Source organism: Pipistrellus kuhlii, unplaced genomic scaffold, assembly GCF_014108245.1.
Source record: "Pipistrellus kuhlii isolate mPipKuh1 unplaced genomic scaffold, mPipKuh1.p scaffold_m20_p_17, whole genome shotgun sequence".
NCBI lineage: Eukaryota > Metazoa > Chordata > Mammalia > Chiroptera > Vespertilionidae > Pipistrellus > Pipistrellus kuhlii.
Genome location: NW_023425482.1, coordinates 5,346,062 through 5,365,904, shown reverse-complemented (window position 1 = coordinate 5,365,904; position 19,843 = coordinate 5,346,062). Strand labels below are relative to the sequence as shown.

The 19,843-nt window shown below is 43.2% G+C and overlaps 1 protein-coding gene across 16 annotated transcripts in view; it reads left to right on the top strand.

The window, feature by feature from the left end:
• The window catches only part of LOC118720525 (BTG3 associated nuclear protein), a 144,380-nt gene that overhangs the window by 56,882 nt on the left and 67,655 nt on the right, over positions 1-19,843 (top strand). For 13 of the 16 annotated variants that reach the window (XM_045582613.1, XM_036440546.2, XM_045582611.1 and 10 more), the window contains 3 exons: positions 5,303-5,419; positions 7,129-7,304; positions 17,909-18,148. In XM_045582613.1, coding sequence (XP_045438569.1) covers positions 5,303-5,419; positions 7,129-7,304; positions 17,909-18,148 — 533 coding nt within the window. Of the gene's footprint in view, positions 1-1,223; positions 1,243-5,302; positions 5,420-7,128; positions 7,305-17,908; positions 18,149-19,843 lie in introns of those variants that run through there. The other 3 variants (XM_045582615.1, XM_045582614.1, XM_045582618.1) reach the window with 2 other exon arrangements.

The window sequence follows — 19,843 nt, the reverse complement described above, 5'->3', positions numbered from 1 at the left end:
ATGAGATATTACTCCACACCTGTCAAAATGACTAAATAAAAAATAGTGACACCACCAAGTGTGACAAGGCTGTGGAAAAACTGGATCTCTCATCCATTGCTGGTAGGAATGTAGAATGGTGTAGCCACTCTGGTGCAAAGTTTGGCTGTATTTTATAAAGCTAAATACGTACTTGCCATATGGCTCAGTACATTCTCCCCCCCCCCCCCCCATTATCCTCTAAAAATCCCCCACTGCCTCACTCCCTCACTGCCTCACTCGCCCAGTACATTCATAGGCATTTGTCCCAGAGAAATGAAAATTTATGACCACACTAAAACCTCTGCATGAATGTTCATGGCAGCTTTATTTGTAATAACCAAAACCTGCAGTCACCTCCGATACCCTTCTGCGGATGAAAGGGTAAACAAACTGGTCCACCTGTAACAAACACCCATTCCATGGAAATCTGTGCAGCACCAACATTGAATGAACTGTTGATATTTGCTGCCACTGGATGACCTTGGGGGCACTGTGCTGAGTGCAAAAAGCCAATTGCTAAGTCATATGCTGTATGATTCTATGTCTATCACTTTCCTGAAATGTTGGAACTATACATTAAAACAGGCTAGTGGTTGCCAGGGGATAGGGTGGGATGGGAGGGTGGGTGTGTCTAAAGGGGCATCACTAGGCCACTCCTTGGTGGCGATGGAGCAATATGCAGATCTGCACAGAACTACATGTGACATGTTATTGCCTGCAGAAACTGGTGAAATCTGAACGAGGCCTGTAGTCTTCCTAGCAATATTGTTAAATTCACTTTCCTAGTTTTGATATTCTACTACAGGTTATATATAATAGGATGTCACCATTGGGGACACAAGACTTTGTATATTTCCTTTGTAACTTCCTGTGGGTCTATAATTATTTCAAAACGTGTCAGGGTTCAACCAGAGAAGCATAAACAGTAGGAAATGTGTGTGTGTGTATATGTGTGTGTGTGTGTGTGTGTGTGTGTGAGAGAGAGAGAGAGAGAGACAGAGAGAGAGAGAGAGAGAGAGAGAGAGGCAGCCCTCCCATGAGGAATTTTTCACAAGGGATTGGCTTATACATTGTGGGGGCAACTGAAGGCTATAGGACAGGCGGACAGGAAGGGCAGATCATGGTCAGCTGGCAGGACTGTTTGGAGTCTCTAAGACCAGGGAAAGCCTAAACCTTCGTTCAGAGTTTCATCTGATCAGGCCAGGCCCATCCAACATTACAGTAAACCCTCAGTTTTTCAGGCCTCAATTTAATGGGCTTTGGATCTAACAGAAAAAACTCCCAGTTTGTATGTCATAAGCTTATAATTGATATAATAATAAGAGGAAATAATCAACATATATTTTTATATTATTTTTGCTAAAAGATTTGCTTATAATTAAATTAATAGGTTATTTTTTTGTTATTCACTGTTATTTATTTATTTATTTATTTATTTTAAATTTTTTTAATTAAATTATTATCTGTGTACATATACCATTGACTCCCCTCCCATACCTGCCTTCCCTCCCCAGAGTTTTGTTATTTTAAACAAATTTTAGCAAATGGGCCATATGTTGGAAAAAACATTGTACAATAGTAATTTCACCAACATAAATATTATGTAACTACAAATATAGCCTACACATTTGAGTCCTAGAGACTGCTCTTAATGTTCCATAAATGATTAGCATGGGATCACACATTTTGGGCGGTAGTTGGTTCTGTTGTAACTTGGCATGTCTTTCTGCAGCAGTTTAACATGTGTTGGCTGATGTTCTCACCTGCGCTGAGTCACACCCCCGCCGTGTGCATTTGTTTGTTCATAGTGACTGGTGAATGCATGTATTTACTAGGCCTATTCAATATAAATTTAAAGTTACTGTAATATATATAGAAAACTTTTCTATGAAATTAAGCTTTTCATACATACTTAATTTTAATTACATAAACATGTCTACATAAGTAAAAACAGGTAAGCTAACTAATTTGTCAGTTTCTTTTAACATGTATTAGAAAATCCTACTTTATTAAATGGATTTTGGCTTTAAGGGATATTCCCTTATCCAAATCAGTCCATTATATCAAGGTTTTACTGTATCTTTCTTTTGGATAACTTCAACCAATTAGGACTTTAATCACATCTGCAAAAGCCCTTCCCAGCAGCACCCAGATTAGTGTCTGAGTGATTGACTGGGACTGTAGTTCAGCCTAGTCAAGAATCTTAATATTGTGACAGTTTTTCAGTATCTACCCTTAGATAACTGTTTCATTCTTCTTATTGTGATATGGATGTTTCATAATTTTTGAAAAGTGAAATATTCTTTGGTACAATTTGAGGTTGACATAAGTTACATTAATTAAGAATTTGTAATTTATGGCATATTGTAATATTGATATTTAAAAACAAAACTGATTCACTGCTCTTTAATTACTTTAATCTAAAAGCATCATCCATTTAAAAAAAAATCCTATGAATAGGCTTTTGACAGCTAAATTTTACCTTGTTTCTTTGCTTTTTGAACGTTCATTCCCATTTCTTTTCCATCACAAAGTGTTGTCCTATCTGACAGGCTGTCATACTCCTCAGTAACAGAAATATGGACAGAAATTGAAGCTAAATATTTATTTCCTATAACTGTAAGGCCCCAAGGTTAAAGACATTTATTACAATTATTAGTACATATGTGAACAAAACAACATAAATACATTACTTTTGCTTATAATGAATTCTTAATAACCCAATATTGTGAATGTATCCTTGTGAAGCTGTGGATTTAGTTTTAATTAATTCCTGAATTCATGACTTACTACTTAAAACAAGACAGGTTCATTCAGCATTACTTTTATTTCTCTTTTTAGTTTTTATAGTTTTAAGTTCTGAGAAATGTTGTTCCCCTAAATAAATCTGTGGGAGAGGAAAGAGTTCCTCAGCTCTTTAAGTTACATGCCAAAAATTGTTGAGGTGTATCAACAGAAATTATTTTTGATGATTTGTGAGCTGGATATTTTAACTAGGTCTTGTTAGTTTTGTTGAAAGCAAAGAGTTATGGAATAACAGCTCACCGCAGGGTTTTCCAGTTGTTCATTGAAGGCGTTGCCATGTTTCAGACTGGCCCCGCGTTTGTAACTCAGGTGTTCATTTCCTGGATGGACAGTGCACCCAAGTATAATTAGAGTGAATATAATTATAATAAAAAGTAATTTTTTTTTTAAATAAAAAAAATGAAACAAACTAATTGACCAGAAGTGCTTTCTCAAGGAGAATAATTTTTAGGAAATAGTACTTTCTGGAAGGCAAGGATCTTGCAATTGAGATGCTGGGAACTGGCCCACACCCAAGGAACCTCCTGAAAGTATTTGAATGCTTTCAGGTTTATGTTTATTCCAACTTGAAGCTGGTTGCCTCAGAACATTGTTTCTTTGATGTTAAGAGTCTTTAAGAGGAAAAGGTATATTTAGTCAAAACCACTCTGTTGATGATGGGCATAAATGAATTTTAATTGTTGTATTCCCTGTGGACGTCTCACCATCAGGTAACTCATCTACTTAGTAGAATTTATTTAGTTGCTCATGGAATGAGAGAGAACAGGAATGAGTGTGTGTAGAGGTTCCTGGAGTATGTTAGTGTTATGTGTAATACTCTTTGGGAAATATCCTATATAATAAAAGCCTAATATACTAAGTGTCCAGTCGTCTGGTTGGCCATTCATTCAAAGAGTAATATGCTAATGATATGCTAAAGCCTCTCAACTGCTTGCTATGATGTGTACTGACCACCAGGGGACAGATGGCTGACCAGTCACTATGATGTGGCACTGACCACCAGAGGGAAGATAGTCAACCAGTCGCTATGACATGCACTGACCACCAGGGGGAAGATGTTCAGACCGGTAGGTTAGCTTGCTGCTGGGGTCCTGCATGGATGACTGGATATGCCCTGCAGTCCTCCCATATCCCTCCCCAGCCCCGATTGTGCACCTGTGGGGCCCCTTGGCCTGGCCTACGCCTTCTTACAGTCCAGGACCCCTCAAGGGATGTCAGAGAGTCGGTTTTGGCTTGATCCTGAAGGCCAGGCCAAGGGTCCCCACTGGTGCATGAATTTGTGCACTGGGCCTCTAGTCAAATATATGCAAACTTTTTTTGTCTGTTTGGTATAAGAGAAGCGTGAAATTTTCAGCCTCAACATGGCCAAGTCAAAGGTCACCCAGGTTACTTGCAACATTCTCAGGGTTTGGTGGTGACTAGGTGTCACCAAAGAGCAAGAAGAATAATTGTAAAAACAACACCTTTGAGTGACATGCCATGGATCATGTTCTTATTTTTGAAGCAGAATCTTTTGTGCCCAGATTTTGAGAGGGGACTGGACAGCCCTGTAGCCATGACAGTAGACTAGGTTTTCACATGTGCTGTTGGCTACATGGATCTTAAGTAAAGGCACTGCTTCCAGAGTTGTGTTTTGGAAAATGAGGTCTAAGAATGACATGCTTTTCAGGTAACACTGCCTTGTGTTTTAAGTGCTCTTTGTGGCACTCTGACCCCTGCAATGGGAGAAGATTCTAAAATTTCCTGGGCCCATAACTGCTGAGGGCTAGAAGATTAATGACTGAAGTCTCAATGAGTGTGCCCTTTGAGATAGGCTCTTGACTACTGGTGAACACACAGAGCTGTCTCTACGAAGGTGCCCAGTGAGGGCTCAGTTCTTTCCCGTGATAATTTTCCTTGAAAACAAAACCCTAAGGTTTTTTGGACCTGGTTCCTGCATTCTCCCAGTGGAACCTAGAGGCAGTCAATGCCATGTGACCCACCCGCAGTCCCTCTGTTGTGTTTGTCCTTTCTTTCCAGAGCAGCACTAACATTTTGGGATGGTATTGATAGCAGTTATAAAACCTAGGATTTGTCATGTAGGAATCCATTGGGATAGAATGAGTAAAAATATTAAGCATGTTTTTTCAGGAAACATTATACTTTAGAAACCTTGTTAATTGTGCATAATTTGTGACACCTCAATCTATTCTGTAAAGGGTTTAAATATCCCTATCTTGTATTACCCCATGTATAAACAGAGAATACCAACTATGAGGAAGGTTACATTCTCTATATTAAAAATTCCCATCTCCAATTTATTCTTTGCCCAGTGTAAATTGTTTATTACTTTAAATGTGGTTTCTGCTTGGGGCCACCTCCCTTCCTTAGTGCCCATCATTGGGAGCTGACTGTATTGAATTACTCTTATGCACTCTTACAATGAATGTTGTTGTTTTAAGGTCTTCTTTTTCTTTGTGATTCTTTTGTTCCCTAGCGTCGTCCCCCAGACTACAGTAATACTCAACAGTGATCGGCAGAACGCCATTGTAGCCAAGATGGACGACCCCTTGAGCAACAGGGCACCGGATTCCCTGGAAAATATCATTAGCAAGTCAGTAGCCACAACATCATCCCCACCTTTCACTGCCACTGCCACTGCCACTGCCACTGTGATGAGTCCCCTTGAGGACAAATCAACATTCTGACTGGGCTTTTCTGTCCTCACATGGGCTGAGCCCAAAAGGCACTGTCCACACTTCTTTGTGGTGTGGGGGGCTGTGCCATGCTTTGGACCAAGGTCCCATCAGATTAGCTGGATAAGAGCAGGAGGTTAAAGGACAGACAGCATTTGGGCGTTTGGGACTGTTGTGTTCAGTGTAGTGTGTGGTATTGAGACATGATGCTGTGTTTTCACAATAGTCAGTCAAGCCCTTATCCTCTTACCTGCTCATGGCTTACTCACATCAGTATGTCTGCCCAGTAGCATGTCAAGTCAACAGACATCCTCATGTAAATTTGCTAAGTGGTGGAGATATTTTGAGGTGATGGCTTTTTTTTCAACCCTTTTCTTTTGATATATTTTAAACATAACCTTTTTCAGAGATGGGAGTGTATAAAAGGCATTCTCGCCACCCTTGTGTGATGATGAAGTGAGTTTCGGTGGCTTTGTCTAGTGGTCGGGGCTCAGTTTTTCCTGATAGTGTTCCTCTAAGAGGGTTCCTTTGCTTTTTGTTTCCTACCTGTGTCTTCACAATGTTCTGTTTTGCCTGTTCTCTCAGTCTCCTCTGCCGATTGTTCCTCCTCCAGCTGTGTCCTATCTTCTTTGTTGTCATAGCCTGGGTGTCTGAGGGCCTGCGTGCTGGGGTGCAGGGAGACAAGGTGAAGTATGGCTGTCTAGGTGCTCAGAGGTGGAGGAGGTCTGGCCGGTGGAGAAGAGACAGGGGCAGGTGTGCCTTTCAATGGCTTGGGTGAAGCCAAGTCAGCCTGGACAAGCCTCTGTGGAATCAAAGTATATAGCTCCCTTCTCTGGGTAGGGCTAGGATTCGAAACATGTTTTAATGTGTAAACAGGGAAATTGTGCTTCTCTCCCCTTCTCAGTGCTTAGCAGTCCACGTTGAAGGGCCATTGAAAGGGTCTTTAAAAAGGCAAGTAACATGTCTCCAGATAATATCTTTATTTTTTACTTTTTGAGTACTTTTCGAGCTGGGCTGTGTCCTGTTTTTCTGACAATATCTCATTGCTTCGTATAGGACCCCTGATGGTGGTGAGAGTATTTCATCAGAGATACTTGACTGGCTTTTTAAACCTACTTAAGTGGTTTTTGTCGGTGGAAATCATTGGGAGTGATAACTGCATTTTCAAAGGCTGAGTCATTTCTAGAATGTCTAACAGTATGGAGTAGATTAGATCAGTGGAAGTCTCTAGCCAAACTGCCTCCTAATGTACTAGTAGTTTTTCCTTTGACATGGCTAAAAAGTTACTTTATATGAATGTCAACATTTTGTAGGGATACCTCTGTGATCCAAAAACAGCATTTAGGCCTTGAGTCACTGAAAGCTGTGATTTTATTTCATGATATAAACACTTCTTTAAATTCTTAAAATGTTATATAGTTTCTTCCAACCTCTAACTATTTACTGGTATCAAGTTGTTATTAATCTTAATAGAGGAGGTGCATGGGAAGACTTGTGCCCACTGCTCCGTGTGAAGTTAGCCTTGGACAAGGGGAGGAAAGAGGAACATGCAGCAACTCATTGCTAGTCTCTGCCTGTCGGTGGTGCTGCTCTTACAACACTGGTGGTGTTTTTGTTTCCTGCTCAGCGCGGTTCCCGGGCGTCGGCAGAACACCATTGTGGTGAAGGTACCCGGGCAAGAAGACAGCCACAATGAGGATGGGGAGAGCGGGTCCGAGGCCAGTGACTCCGTTTCCACCTGTGGACAGTCAGGAAGTCAGAACATCGGAAACAACGTCACCCTCATCACCCTGAACTCAGAAGGTGCGCTCACAAAGCCTTCCTTTCCTTTGCCTGAATAGCATTAGGTACTCCCACCCCCTTTTAGAAAATTAATATATGTCTATTGTTTTTGAAAAGTGACAAAATAGAAAAATGATGAAGAAAGTGTAAATAACCTGGTAAATTCCACATCCAGAGAGATCTATACATTTCCTGGGTATTTTCTGTATTAATATACACACTAATTTATGATTTTATAACTTGCTTTTTTTTCTTTGCATAGTAGAAATCTTTCCACATTAATACAGATTTACAAATCATTTTCAGTCAGTTTCATTTATTTAATCAAGTTTTGGAGGCTTTCTAGTGATGGAAAGTTGTAATTTTTATAGCTAGTGGTATAATTAGCATGGCTCACTGTCTTGGACAATAGGTCTATCCATGCCTCTCTGATCAGGACCCAACATTGACTCTCAGAGGTGTTGCGCATTCAAGTCGGGTTCGTGCTATGAGCTGTGTTGTCTCTTCCAATGAGGTTTAGAGGTTATAAGTCAGGACCATTCTGTGGTATCATTCTATCAGGAGAAAACATTTTGTAATACATGTTTTACGACACTGTCCTTGGGAGTGCTTCCCCCAACAGTTTCAATGTTATGAGAGCTTGGACTGAGCAGCCTTAGTTGGCACAGTATTTGGGGAAGATGATACAGAGAAGGTTGGGTGGAGTCGTCTTTAAGTCACTGCTGTGTATGTGATGTTGGAGAAAGAGCTAATCCATTAATGTCTCTTGTATCAGATTTACTACTGACCTGTAGGGCGTCATCTGTTAAATATTTCTGTGAGATTTATGAATGCACTGAGAATCGGATTAGCTATCTCCTGCTGTGTCCTCCCCTAAGACGTGAGCAGCTTGCTCAACTGGAATGTCAAGTAAGCTAGTTAATATTGGAGAAACATTATTAATATGCAAAGTGCTTAAGGGCCATAGGCTTATCTTGTAGATTGAGTCATTTTATTTCCCGATAAGAGTCCAGAGCTACAACAAGACAGATTGTTCTTATCTCCTTATAAAAATACTAGAGACCTGGTGCATGAAATTCATGCATTGGGCGGGGTTGGAGTGGGTGGGGGGAGAAGGGGTGTCCCCTCAGCCCAGCCTACATCCTCTCATAATCCAGGACCGCTGGCTCCTAATTGCTCACCTGCCTGTCTGATTGCCCTTAATTGCCCCTTCCCCATGCTAGCCTGATCACCCCTAACTCTCCCCCTACTTCACCCCACTGTCCTGCTCACCCCTCACTGCTGCCCCCCCCCTCCCTGACCTGGTAGCTCCCAACTACCCCCCACCCCTGCTGGCCTGGTCAGCCCTCACTGCCCCCCTCTGCTGGCCTGGTTGCCTCTCACTAAACCCCTCCTAGCCTGGTGGTGCCACGCAGCCTGCTGGTCATTCATTTGGTCATCTCTCACTAACCCCCCTGCCAGCCTGGTTGCCTAAGCAGCCTGCTGTTTGGTTGTTACTGTGAGGGTGTTGTGACCAATTTTCATATTACTCTTTTATTAGTATAGATTTAAGTGCCTGAAGTTTTAGAGAACCACAGGTATCAAAGTGGTTACTTCTGAAAGAATTTCAAATGGTTTGCATGAATTGACATGCTGTTTTATATCAGATTTAGAGTTGCTTTATTTATAGCAAAGATACTGTATCATTTTATTTTGTATTTTGCTTAGGCAATTTCATCTTTCATGGCATGAACTCCATTAGAATGAGAAAGAAGTGCTAAATGTCTTCTCTTGGAGGTTTTTGTCTTGGTGTACTTCTATTTTTGTTAAGTAGGGAAAGTGTTGGGTATAATCCTTTAAAGGTAAGCAGGCTAATTGAGTTAGGGAAACAAATGAGCAATACAGAACAAAAATGGGATCTATTGACTAATGAAGGGATTTAGTTATAGTCTTAATGAAGAGTTTAAATTCCTGCTGTTTATGCATTTGGTAGTTCTGAGAAAACTTGACTAATTCTCTGTATAAAATGTTGGATACTTAATTTTAGTGAGAGGGTTGTACTTCAGATATAATTTAATCAATATCAGAGATTGGCCTCGTGAATGTTCCAAAGCCCAGTCAGTAAGCTGACTTATATGATAAATATCTGTGATCTGCTCATTGGGATAGTGCAATGTCGTCTGGGAGAAGCATTTTGAATTTCTGTGTTCACAAGACTTTAGTCATACATACATAAAGAGGGAATTTAGCCAAAAACATTTCTTGATAATTTATTTTACATAAAACTTTTTTGCATATTTTTATGTGTGATAACATTAAAACATTTTACTAGTGATTATAAATTGGCTGCCAAAAATAGGATTACAGACAGATTAATGACCATAATGTAATCAAGAAAAACTAGTAAGAGAATGTTGGTGGATGTGTGAGCAATGAATGACCATGCAGTGAATGCTGTGCTTGTCCTAGATGAGAGAAAAGGGAGGGTGATCTAGAACAGGGCTGGGAAAGTGACATCATTTCAGCATCTCATGTTGCGTTTCAGAATCACAGCATGTGACACTGATTAGGGACTTTCTGTCTGTGCCCAGGGGTTCCCACTCCTTTATGCCAAGGGATGCTCTTCATCACTTGTTTCAGTATGGCTGAGCCGAGGACATTATCTGTGCTGAGCAGCCAGGAGTTCACAGGGAAAGAAGAAGCCCACCTGGTTCTGCCCTGCAGTCCAGGTTTGACCTTCAGGACTGAGGTGTCTGGGCCTGAGTAGGTGGCCTTGGCCCTCAGCCACGGCTGTAGTGTAGGTCTTCTCTTTCCTCTGCTTAAGTGGTTGTTAGCCATCAGGCCATCAGGGTGCCCAGTTACAGAGAACTCAGGGTGCCAACTACTTCAGGGATGGTTGAATAGTGTTTTCACTTTAAGAAATGTTTGAGCATTACTGATAAAATCTTTATAATATAATAGAATTGCTGATCTAAAACATATCACTGAAAAAAAACCAAAGCAAAATTAGCCCATACCAGAAAAACATTTTAAAAGAAAAAAGTAGAATGTTACAATTTCTAAATTGAAATCTCTATAATTTGTAGTTTGGGGAATGCCAATCTTACAGATTTTTAAAATTCTCAAATTTTCTTTCATGTCATTATAAAGTCTTGGTTTCCTAGAAAGGACCACCTGTTGGAAGGCTGCCTGCCTTCACAGTTGTCCTCTCCGCATGTAATTCAAGACACACCATTCCTTCCCATTCTCTTTTAATCCTAGTCCTTCCCCATCCTGAGTATCCGACTGATTTATGGTTGAGATGAAGATCTTTTTGAAACATCTATATATGACATCAAAGAAGTTTAGCTAGCAGATGGCCAGAGCTAACATGAGAAAAATGTAGCTTTACTTTTACATAAATAAAAATACGCTCCTAGGATCCTGGAATACCCCAACACATGATTCTTTATGGAATAGATAGTTGTAAGTGGAACAACACTAAATTATTTCATGAATTACATGCAGGATTCTTATTCTCCACCTCCATGGAAGAAATTAATTATTTTCAGTTACAGTGAATCCATGTTCTGGCTCTGGAAATACTTGATGTATGTTTACAGTAATGCAGCCTGATGGTTTCAGGACACTGGCCTGAGATTTCCTACTCAGCATATCCTATGTGGGTTTATTCTGTATTACCATCCATACTTGGAACTATTTCTTTTATTTTATGCAGTTTGCTGCTTTTGAAATAAATAAACAGTTTGGGCAGGCCTTGACAGAAGCCAGATGAAAATTAGTTTGGGGTAGAGATGGAAAATACAGCCTGACACCAGCTCATGACCATGAATCTGTTCTCCGAAGACTTTCCTAGAGATGGTGAGAGCTGACCTTGAGGAACTAGATTGACATGAAGTTTGTCGTGTTGTGGAACTGACACTGTTCTGGGTCTCTGAACCATCCTGAAGCCTTTAGTGTATCATAAAGAATTGACTTCTTTTGGTTTGTTTTGATAGAGACTAAAATAGGTCATTAGTTAACCTCTGATGGCTACAAAGAACTGACTATATAGTTTTAGTAATAGCAGCTAACAGACCAGCTGTGACAGACAGCTCTCAGCAGGGATGAGGGGGCATCCTGGAGCAGAGGCAGTGCAATGGGAATCCACAGGTGTGTCCAAGCAGAACTTGCTCCCTCGCTCTTTCCACGTCAGAGCTGCTGACACCATATGACACCACGACTCTTGAGATGTTTCTTGTGGCTGGGGGGCAGGCCACCATGGGCAAAGCCATGTCATCTTTGGAAAGAGCTGAGGTAGCTTGGTTGGTGCTAGAAGGCAATTAGACTGCCCAGCCTTGTTCTTTCTGGGTCCTTTCACACACAAGATGTGTGCAGACATGGATTTTGCCTTTGGAGGAGGGAGGGTACGTCATATGGAGTCAGCTTAGCAGAGAGCCCCCAAGTTGCAACAGTGGACATGAAGTCCTTGTACAAAGTAGATGCTGAGTAAATATTGTCTTGTTTTTTTGTCCCATGTAATCTCCTCTTGTCCTTGGAAGACAGATTTATTGAAGTTTAGGCCCTGGGATAGGAGTGTGACTGGGAATCAAGGCTGACTGGCATCGTGGGCAGGAATGTACATCATGATCTCAGGGGAGTGTGTGGGTATGTATGTCGACAGGTGTGGAAGGAAGCATAACAGCAAATGAATGTGCTTCTTGTCTTTAAAATAACTTCGAGAATGTATGTGGTCCTCCTCTTCACCTCAGTTCTTTCTCCTGGTCACTTCGTTTTCCTGGCACTGAAATGGGGCCTCAGAACAAACGTGTTCTGAACTGTTTTAGTGGTAAGAAAATTTAGGTTAGTGCTAAAGGGTTTTCATTGTAATAGGTTTTTCAGAAGTGCCAGTCCATTTTACTGAAGATTTAAATGATTGGAATAGAAAGCAAGTTTATTTTTCTTACATTCTGACTGGTAGTTTTCAAATAAAGCTACTAGAATCTTTCTATTGTTTCAGATGCCAAAACTGGACCAAGAAATTTTAGTAAAACAAATATATCCTTTCTGAATTGTCAAAAGGCAAATTTTTCAAATATTTATGTGGGCAGGTACTCTGTCTTATTTTCCATTTGAAAGACATGATTCATTGTCACTGGGGAGAAGTGGGGATCCAGACTGGGCTCAAGCTCTGAGTTGGAGGTAAGTTAGGGCTGAATATTTTCAGAGGAGCAGAGCTGAGTTAGCAGGTGCACCAGCATGACTCGGGTGAGAAATGCACATCCAGTGAGCCTATCTTCTTGCCAGAGAGCTCAGAGGTGAGCCTCACGATGGTGATGGTGGAGTCTTGGTCCATTCTTCCCTCTGGGATGGGTTTCCAGTTCCCATGGCAATGATTTTCCACCTCTGTGCTGGTCAGAGTTGCTGCAGCCTGTATTTCTTGACTACCTAGCTCAAACTTCTTGCTTGAGAGATGACCACCTCAATTTACAGGGTATTTATGTAAAGTTAGAAATGAGTAGGTTATAAATAAGTTATAAAATTCCTTCTAAAATCTTGAGATATTAGATTGAAATAAAGTTTTTGGATAATTTCCTGCATTACAAGAGAAATTTAAGCCATTATTTTCTGTAGTGATATAAGAGGGAAAATAAGGAAGTTAATTTTTAGACTAACTTACTTTTTTACGGGTAGTGAATAATATTCCCTGAAATAACAACTACTGTAGGAATTTAATATGACACTGTTTATCCTCTAAACTATTCTGGTACATTTCCAGAAGTTTGTCTACATAGCACTGTGGACTGGCTTTCGTCCATAGGCAGGTGCCAGCAGGGAGTAGGGTCAGCGAGGGACATGGAAGCTGACTTCCTTATGGTTCTCCAGTGAGGAAACAGCTATCCAGTTCACGTTTCTCTGGCTGCACACTGGACAGTTGCTTCCTCAGCTGAGAGGGTATACTGCACTTTCACATCTCACCCTTTGATATATCTTTTGCAACCCTGAGTAATTGTTACATAAAAAGAGGCTTAACTTTCATTTGTAAATTTTGTTGTTGTTAATTTAACATCATGTTTTGCTTTCAAAGAATTAAGTTGAACAAATGAAGTCATTTCTTCATTCTTCGTCTAGAATCAGTTTGAAAATAATCTGCCTTTACACATGTTTCCTGCATCTGTGTAAATGGAAAGTTACAATACTGGTCTATGGGCATTGTTTTGTTGTTGTTTCTCTCTCTCTCTCTCTTTTTTTTTTTTTTTTTTTGAGAGAGAGAGAGAGAGAGAGAGGGAGTGGAAGGGGAGGGAGAGGGGAAGAGTGACAATAATTGATGAGAGAGACACACATTGGTTGGTTGCCTCCTGCACGCATCCCAACTGGGACTGGGAATTGAACCTGCATCCCAGATACATGCCCTTGACGAGGAATCAAACCTGTGTGGGCTGATGCTATAACCACTGAGCTATGCAAACCAGGGCTGTTGGCTTGTATTCTTGATTGTTCCTGGAACCACGAGGCTCTTTAGTGGGTGACACTTAGAAAAAGGATGGTTTTTTCTTCTGCATATCACTGTTTAGCACCGGGGCCAAGTACAGGGTTTGGAAGTGCTCTTAGTGCAGATATTTGAGTATCAGAAACTTTCTTGCTTCCTGTGATTTGGAAGACTGGGCAGGTCCTGCGCACCATGGTGCCAGTGGGAGACTTCATGGTGCAGAGGGCACAGCTATGGTGGAAGGAGAGAATAGAGTATGGAGGACAGCCTGGTAGGAAACTGGTTCTCAGGGCGGGAGTAAGAGGTAAGATTTACTGTGAGTTTATGGAGACTTCAAGTTGTCATCCCTTCTTGAGAGGAGGGCTGCCCTGCTGGCATTACACACACACACACACACACACACACACACACACACACACACACAGTCTCAGAGACAAGATGTTGACTTGTTGTTTGGAAAACAACACTGAGCTCTCGTCCAGTGTTTACATTGCTTTAAATATGTTATGTAAACACCAGGAGCTTGCTAAGCAGAGTTCACTTCACTTGTTATTCCTGAGAAAGGCCACTCAATCTGTGGTAGTGTTAGTAGTTAGGCTGAGTTCCAGCTCACGTCTGCACTGGCCCTTGTGCAGTGTTCATGGCTGTCAGGGAGGCAGGGTGGCATCGCCCAGTACTTCTAGTGGTTCAGTATGCTGCTGCCCACCCTTTCTGTGGATTCACATGGGATTCTTCTGCTGAAATACTTAAACTTAAATATGTGCAGTATCACTGGATACCACTTTCGGTTTGACTGTATTCACAGTGCTTAAATGTGGGAAGGTTCACCCACCACAGGTTCTATATTGAGATTTAATGCTCTTGTTCATGGATCCTTCCTGGACTGCTAAACCACCCAGAAGTGGCCACTTGTACCCTTTCTGTTGCCCCATCTTCCATTCATTCATTCTCAGCACAGATTGTGTCACTCCTTGTCCACTCCTCTGTACTCACCTCTTTGCCCAGTTCTTCCTGCTCTGGCCACAATTGCTCCATTTTGTTCCCAGAGCACATGGCCTTCCCAGCCCAGGCCAGTGTAAAATGCTCCTTCTTTTGGACCCTTTTCTCTGATTCTGCCCATGGCTGGCTGCTTGCAGTCCTCTCCTTACCGAGGCTGGCTCTGGTCTGTCTAAGATGATGCTTCCTATCTTGCAGCTGCCCCTTCTCTGTTTATTGTACCCACCCTCCTCTCTACTCATCGGCTCAGTATGGGCAGCTCTACTGGCTGACTCAGGTGCCCATGAGATGTAGCCGAGAATTTCAGTGTGTTCACTTCCAGCTTGGCCCAGAGCAGTGACGACGCAATTCTAAACCAGATGTGGAGAAGCTGGCCTGTTGTCATTTTAGCTGGTGAGGCAGCCAGCCACCTAGAATATCTTAGGATTCCTTCATTCTAGCAACTTCCTCACTAACCAGAGCCTCCACTCTGCAAAGATCTCTGTCATGAAGCTAAATGTCCCTCTCAAGCTTGATTTGATTGGAACTCAGTATGGTGTATTTTGGAGGGTTTGGCACAAGGGGCAGAGTTTGTTTCTGGGAGCCTCCCAGGGAAGGTGTAGATGGCCTTCCAGCCCTCCAAGTCCTCCTGCTGCCCCTCTTGGACACACCCTTACATCCGGCCTGGGGACTCCAGCATGAATATTCAGTCCCAGTGAGTGCATTAACTGTCTTTAATCATGTTTTGAACCAAAGTATAGTTTCCTGGTCCCAGAAGACTGTTTTGTTCCTGCTTCAGCACCTGCCCTTTCTTTTCCCTACAGCAGCCCTCTCTCTCCTCCTCTCCCTCCTACATTTCCCATTCCTTTTCCTCATTCCCTTTGCCTTTTCTCTTTCCACTTCTCTCCCTCTGCTTTCTGCTTCCCCTCCCTCCCTCTGCTTTGCTTCATGGATTGACTGTTACTGATGAAGTGTGGTTCTTCTTCTCTAGAGGTCCCATCTCATCCATACTTAGATCATGTGCGCGTTTGGTTTCTGTGTAAATGGTTAAATGTAATAGTAGCTGACTGACGGTAAGAAAAATGCATATATCTGAGCATATGGTCATGGTTCTGCATCTCCACTCTTAAATCATCAACAATTCTGAGAAATGATACTACTTACTCACCTCTTACTCTGAGTTCCAAAAATTAGATTTGTGACTTGTTTTTTGGCCTTAGCCAAAGCCAGGAGCCTAGCTTCAACCGCCCTAAGCAGTCCTTCAACCTCCAGTCTGCCCTGTGGCGAAGGGTCATCTTGCCATAGTTACCACGCCTCTCCTGATGTTCCTGGAAATCTCATGGCTCAGGAGCACGGCTGGGAGAGGCTGCCTGTGAAGGAGGCAGTGTGTATGAGTCAGACAGCTAGCCACTCGGTTTTCTGCTCTGCCTCAGGCCTTTGGCAAAGCAAGACAGGTTGGCCACCCTTTCTGAGGACAACTTCTGTGTCTAGAAACTGGAATGTAAATATCAAGATGCTTCAGAGTAAAGTTAATGAGACATTTTGAGGCAGTGGTGACTGTAGCTATGACATTACTTGTCAGCCCAGGCCTAGTGGACACTCAGCAGAAAGCTGAGGGCAAAACAAAGCAGAAAGGACACCCAGAGGGAGGCTCCAACTCTCCCTGTTGATGTCTTTCCCTCCCATAGTGGCATATTTGTGCAGTAACTATAACTTGTACCTTAACTTGTTGCCATGTTAAGATAAGAAGAGATTGTTTGGAAAGCTGCTGAGTTTCAAGGCAGAATCGGTAGTTCTTTTGGGTTATGGTCTTAGTGAAATGCTTCTCCTTTTGGGTAGGAGAGCTGGCCCCTCACTGCCCTCCCTCTTCCCTCTCCGTGGCCTCATTTTCATTGTGGCCTTCCTGAAGGTAGAGAAAACGGGGCCCTTCCAACACATGAATGTCGAGTTCTGGGTGTTTGCATTTTAGATGACCCTTGAGAAAAACAAAGGCTGGGGCAAGGCTTGGTAGTCTTCATGTCACAATTAGTAACCTTAAAGCCACAAATGTGCATTCTACAGGATTACGGGAAGAACGAGTGGCAGGAGAGGACATTTCGTAGGTGAGGAGAGGAGCGGGATCATGGTGCTCTGAGCAGGAGGCTGGAAAGTGCTTCTGATTTGTATACTTCCAGGTTCACTGGTGGGAGGCCAAGGGAGGGGAGGGGATGACACACAGAAGGACAGTGGAAGGACTCAGAGTACGGAAAGGAGTGTGGGAAGCTTAGCATCCCCTGAGACCTTTATTCATGCTGAGCTGGCTGCCACTCAACTCCTCAGCAGGTCAGAACAACAGCTTACATCATGCAAATAGTTTGTCTCACTTAGGATGTGCTCAGCTTCCAAGTGGCCTCTTCTTGGAACAGCTCCAAGTGGAGACTTGAGTCACAGAGTCCTCTAAACACAGGATTGCGCATTGTTTCTCATCCCAGAGATGGAACACTGTGTGTGGCTGTCCTGCGCTAATATGGCCAGATTCACAGCCGTAACCCAAGCGAGTGTATTCTGTGAGCGGCCTCTCTCTTCCCTGATGCTGGAACTCTCAGGCCACTCTAATTTGCTGCCCTTCCTGATGCAGTGATGCTGAAAACAAACCTAAGTATTAAAAAGCTCTTTGTCCTACTGTAGTTGTAAAGAGAATCCAGGGTTTAAGGCTAGAGCTTGTCCGATGCCACCTCTTCCAGACATACCGGCGTGTGTGTGGGGTCCTCGGCAGTGTTGTCATCGGCGTTGTGGAGTCTCCATCGTTACCTGTTATCAGACTTGTGAGAGCTCTGGGCAGGCCATCGGGCAGATGGCAAGTGTGCCTACAACATACAGTGCTCTACCTTCCGTGAGTTCTCAGGTGGGCTTAGCCCTGTGGAAGCCAGTCTCCAAGGCAGAACATTTTTGTATTACAACATATTACATTGATCTTCCTGAGTTGATCAACAGAATCCCAGTCCAATCCTTGGAGAATGATGTCCTCGTTTCTGTTGTTGATCAGGTGTAAGATTCCATATCACTCTTTTGTGACCACAGGAATTGCCTCAGTGTTCCTGGTCAACACTTGGAAAGTTGGGGGAGCGATTTGCTGTCATCCCCCATGGATCTTCCTTGTGTATATATCACTGGGCCCTTTGGAGTGTGTGAGTTTGTCTGAGACTCCCCTTCTCTCTTTCAGAGGACTACCCCAATGGCACATGGCTGGGGGACGAGAACAACCCCGAGATGCGGGTGCGCTGCGCCATCATCCCCTCCGACATGCTGCACATCAGCACCAACTGCCGCACGGCCGAGAAGATGGCGCTGACGCTGCTGGACTACCTCTTCCACCGGGAGGTGCAGGCCGTGTCCAACCTCTCAGGCCAGGGGAAGCATGGCAAGAAGCAGCTCGACCCCCTCACTATCTATGGGATCCGGTGTAAGTGTGCGTTTCCTGTTCTCTCTCACCTCCTTAAAGGGGGACCTGTCTGAAGGGTGGGACCTGTGAGGTAGGGCTTCTGGGATGAGTCAGGATCTCCATTATTGGATTGGTGAGGACGTCAGAACTAGTCACAGAGCAAGGAGAGGGATTTCTGGGTTGAGCATTTCCTTTAGTAAGTGTTGCCTGGTACCCAGCCCATGGGGAAGACAGGAAGTGGGCCTTTCAGACCTTGAGAAGCATTTTAAGTAGCTTACTGAGAAACTGCATGTGAAATGAGCTGACATCAGTCCCTCAGGTGGGAATTAATCAGTTCTCAGATGAATAGTGTTGCAGGAGTCAGCAGACTTCTAAGGACCACGCAGTTGATGTGTTAGGCTGTGGGCATAGGGTCTGTGTTGTGTATATCCAGCTCTGAAGCAGCCACAGACCAAATGTAAACAAATAGGTGTGGTTGTGTTCCATAAACTTGACTTTCAAAAGCAGACAGAAGTCTGCCGACCAACTGCCAACGCATGCTTTAGAACATGATGCCTAGTGCAGAGGGCACCACTCAGATCTGTAGGCATTACACACATGTGTGTGCGGCCTTAGAACACGTGTGTTTGCATGGAGACAAGCCATATGATGGTATTTGGCAGTGTAGCCCACAATGCAAGGTGCTGTTAGGATGTAAAGATGAACAAGAAGTGGTTCCAACTGCACAGTATATAGTTAGATATATGTGAATAACTGCAGCTCCAAGAGTCACGAGGCAGTTGTCCACACTTGCAGTGGTTAATGGTGAAGGTCCTGACGGAGAACGGTGCTTGTGCTGAGGCTCCAAGAGTGGCCGGGATTGGCCCAGCATTGTGCAGTGTGATGGCCTCTGGGTGGTGGATTACTGTTCCCATAGGGAGTCACAGGGCTACTAGGAAGGGGTACCGATGATTTGGAGGGGTGCCTTGGAACCTGTGTGCAGGCTGTGACACACAGGTTATTAGGCGGAGTCTTGGAGAACATTCTAGAACTGGTGGGGAAGGTGGGCAGTGGGACTCAGAGCAGAAGCACATGGGGATGGGGGTAAGGGTGGGGATGAATGGACTTGCTGTGGAGTCACCACTGGGAGTCCAAGTGGCGTGGGGGAGGCACTGCATCGTCAGAGCAAGCAAGTGCTATTTCCCTGTGGGTGTGGAAGCTGGCCTCCTTCCGAGCGCTCCTTCATTTGGGAACCATTGCAAATCGCTGCCTTCTTGGTGTTAAAATTTGGTGGCATTTTGAAAGGTTAAAAGCATTTGTTGACCTTTTTTCCTTTTGGCTCAGTTTAATTTGTATTGCTGATTTTTACTAAAAAAAACTGAACAAATGAACAATACTGATGAAATGCTGAGCACTGAGCTTAAATAGTGGCTAGTGGGCATTGGCTACTTGATCACGCACAACTGATTCTCTGCTGTTTCTGCAGACTCTGGGTGACATAGACACCTTCAGTAATTCTCAGACGGTTGTCTTTCCCTGTGTCTGTTTTCACACGGCTAACTTCTTCGTGTTTCCATTGTCACCCTGCGTCTTCTCCCTGTGACTCCATTATCACACAACCCTGTTGTCTTGTGCCTCTGTCGTTATATGTTTCGTCTTCTCCCTTTGTTTCTTCTCCTTACAGGGATACCCGTCACATTGGATGTAGAGCCCACTGCTCTCCACTATGACCTCATC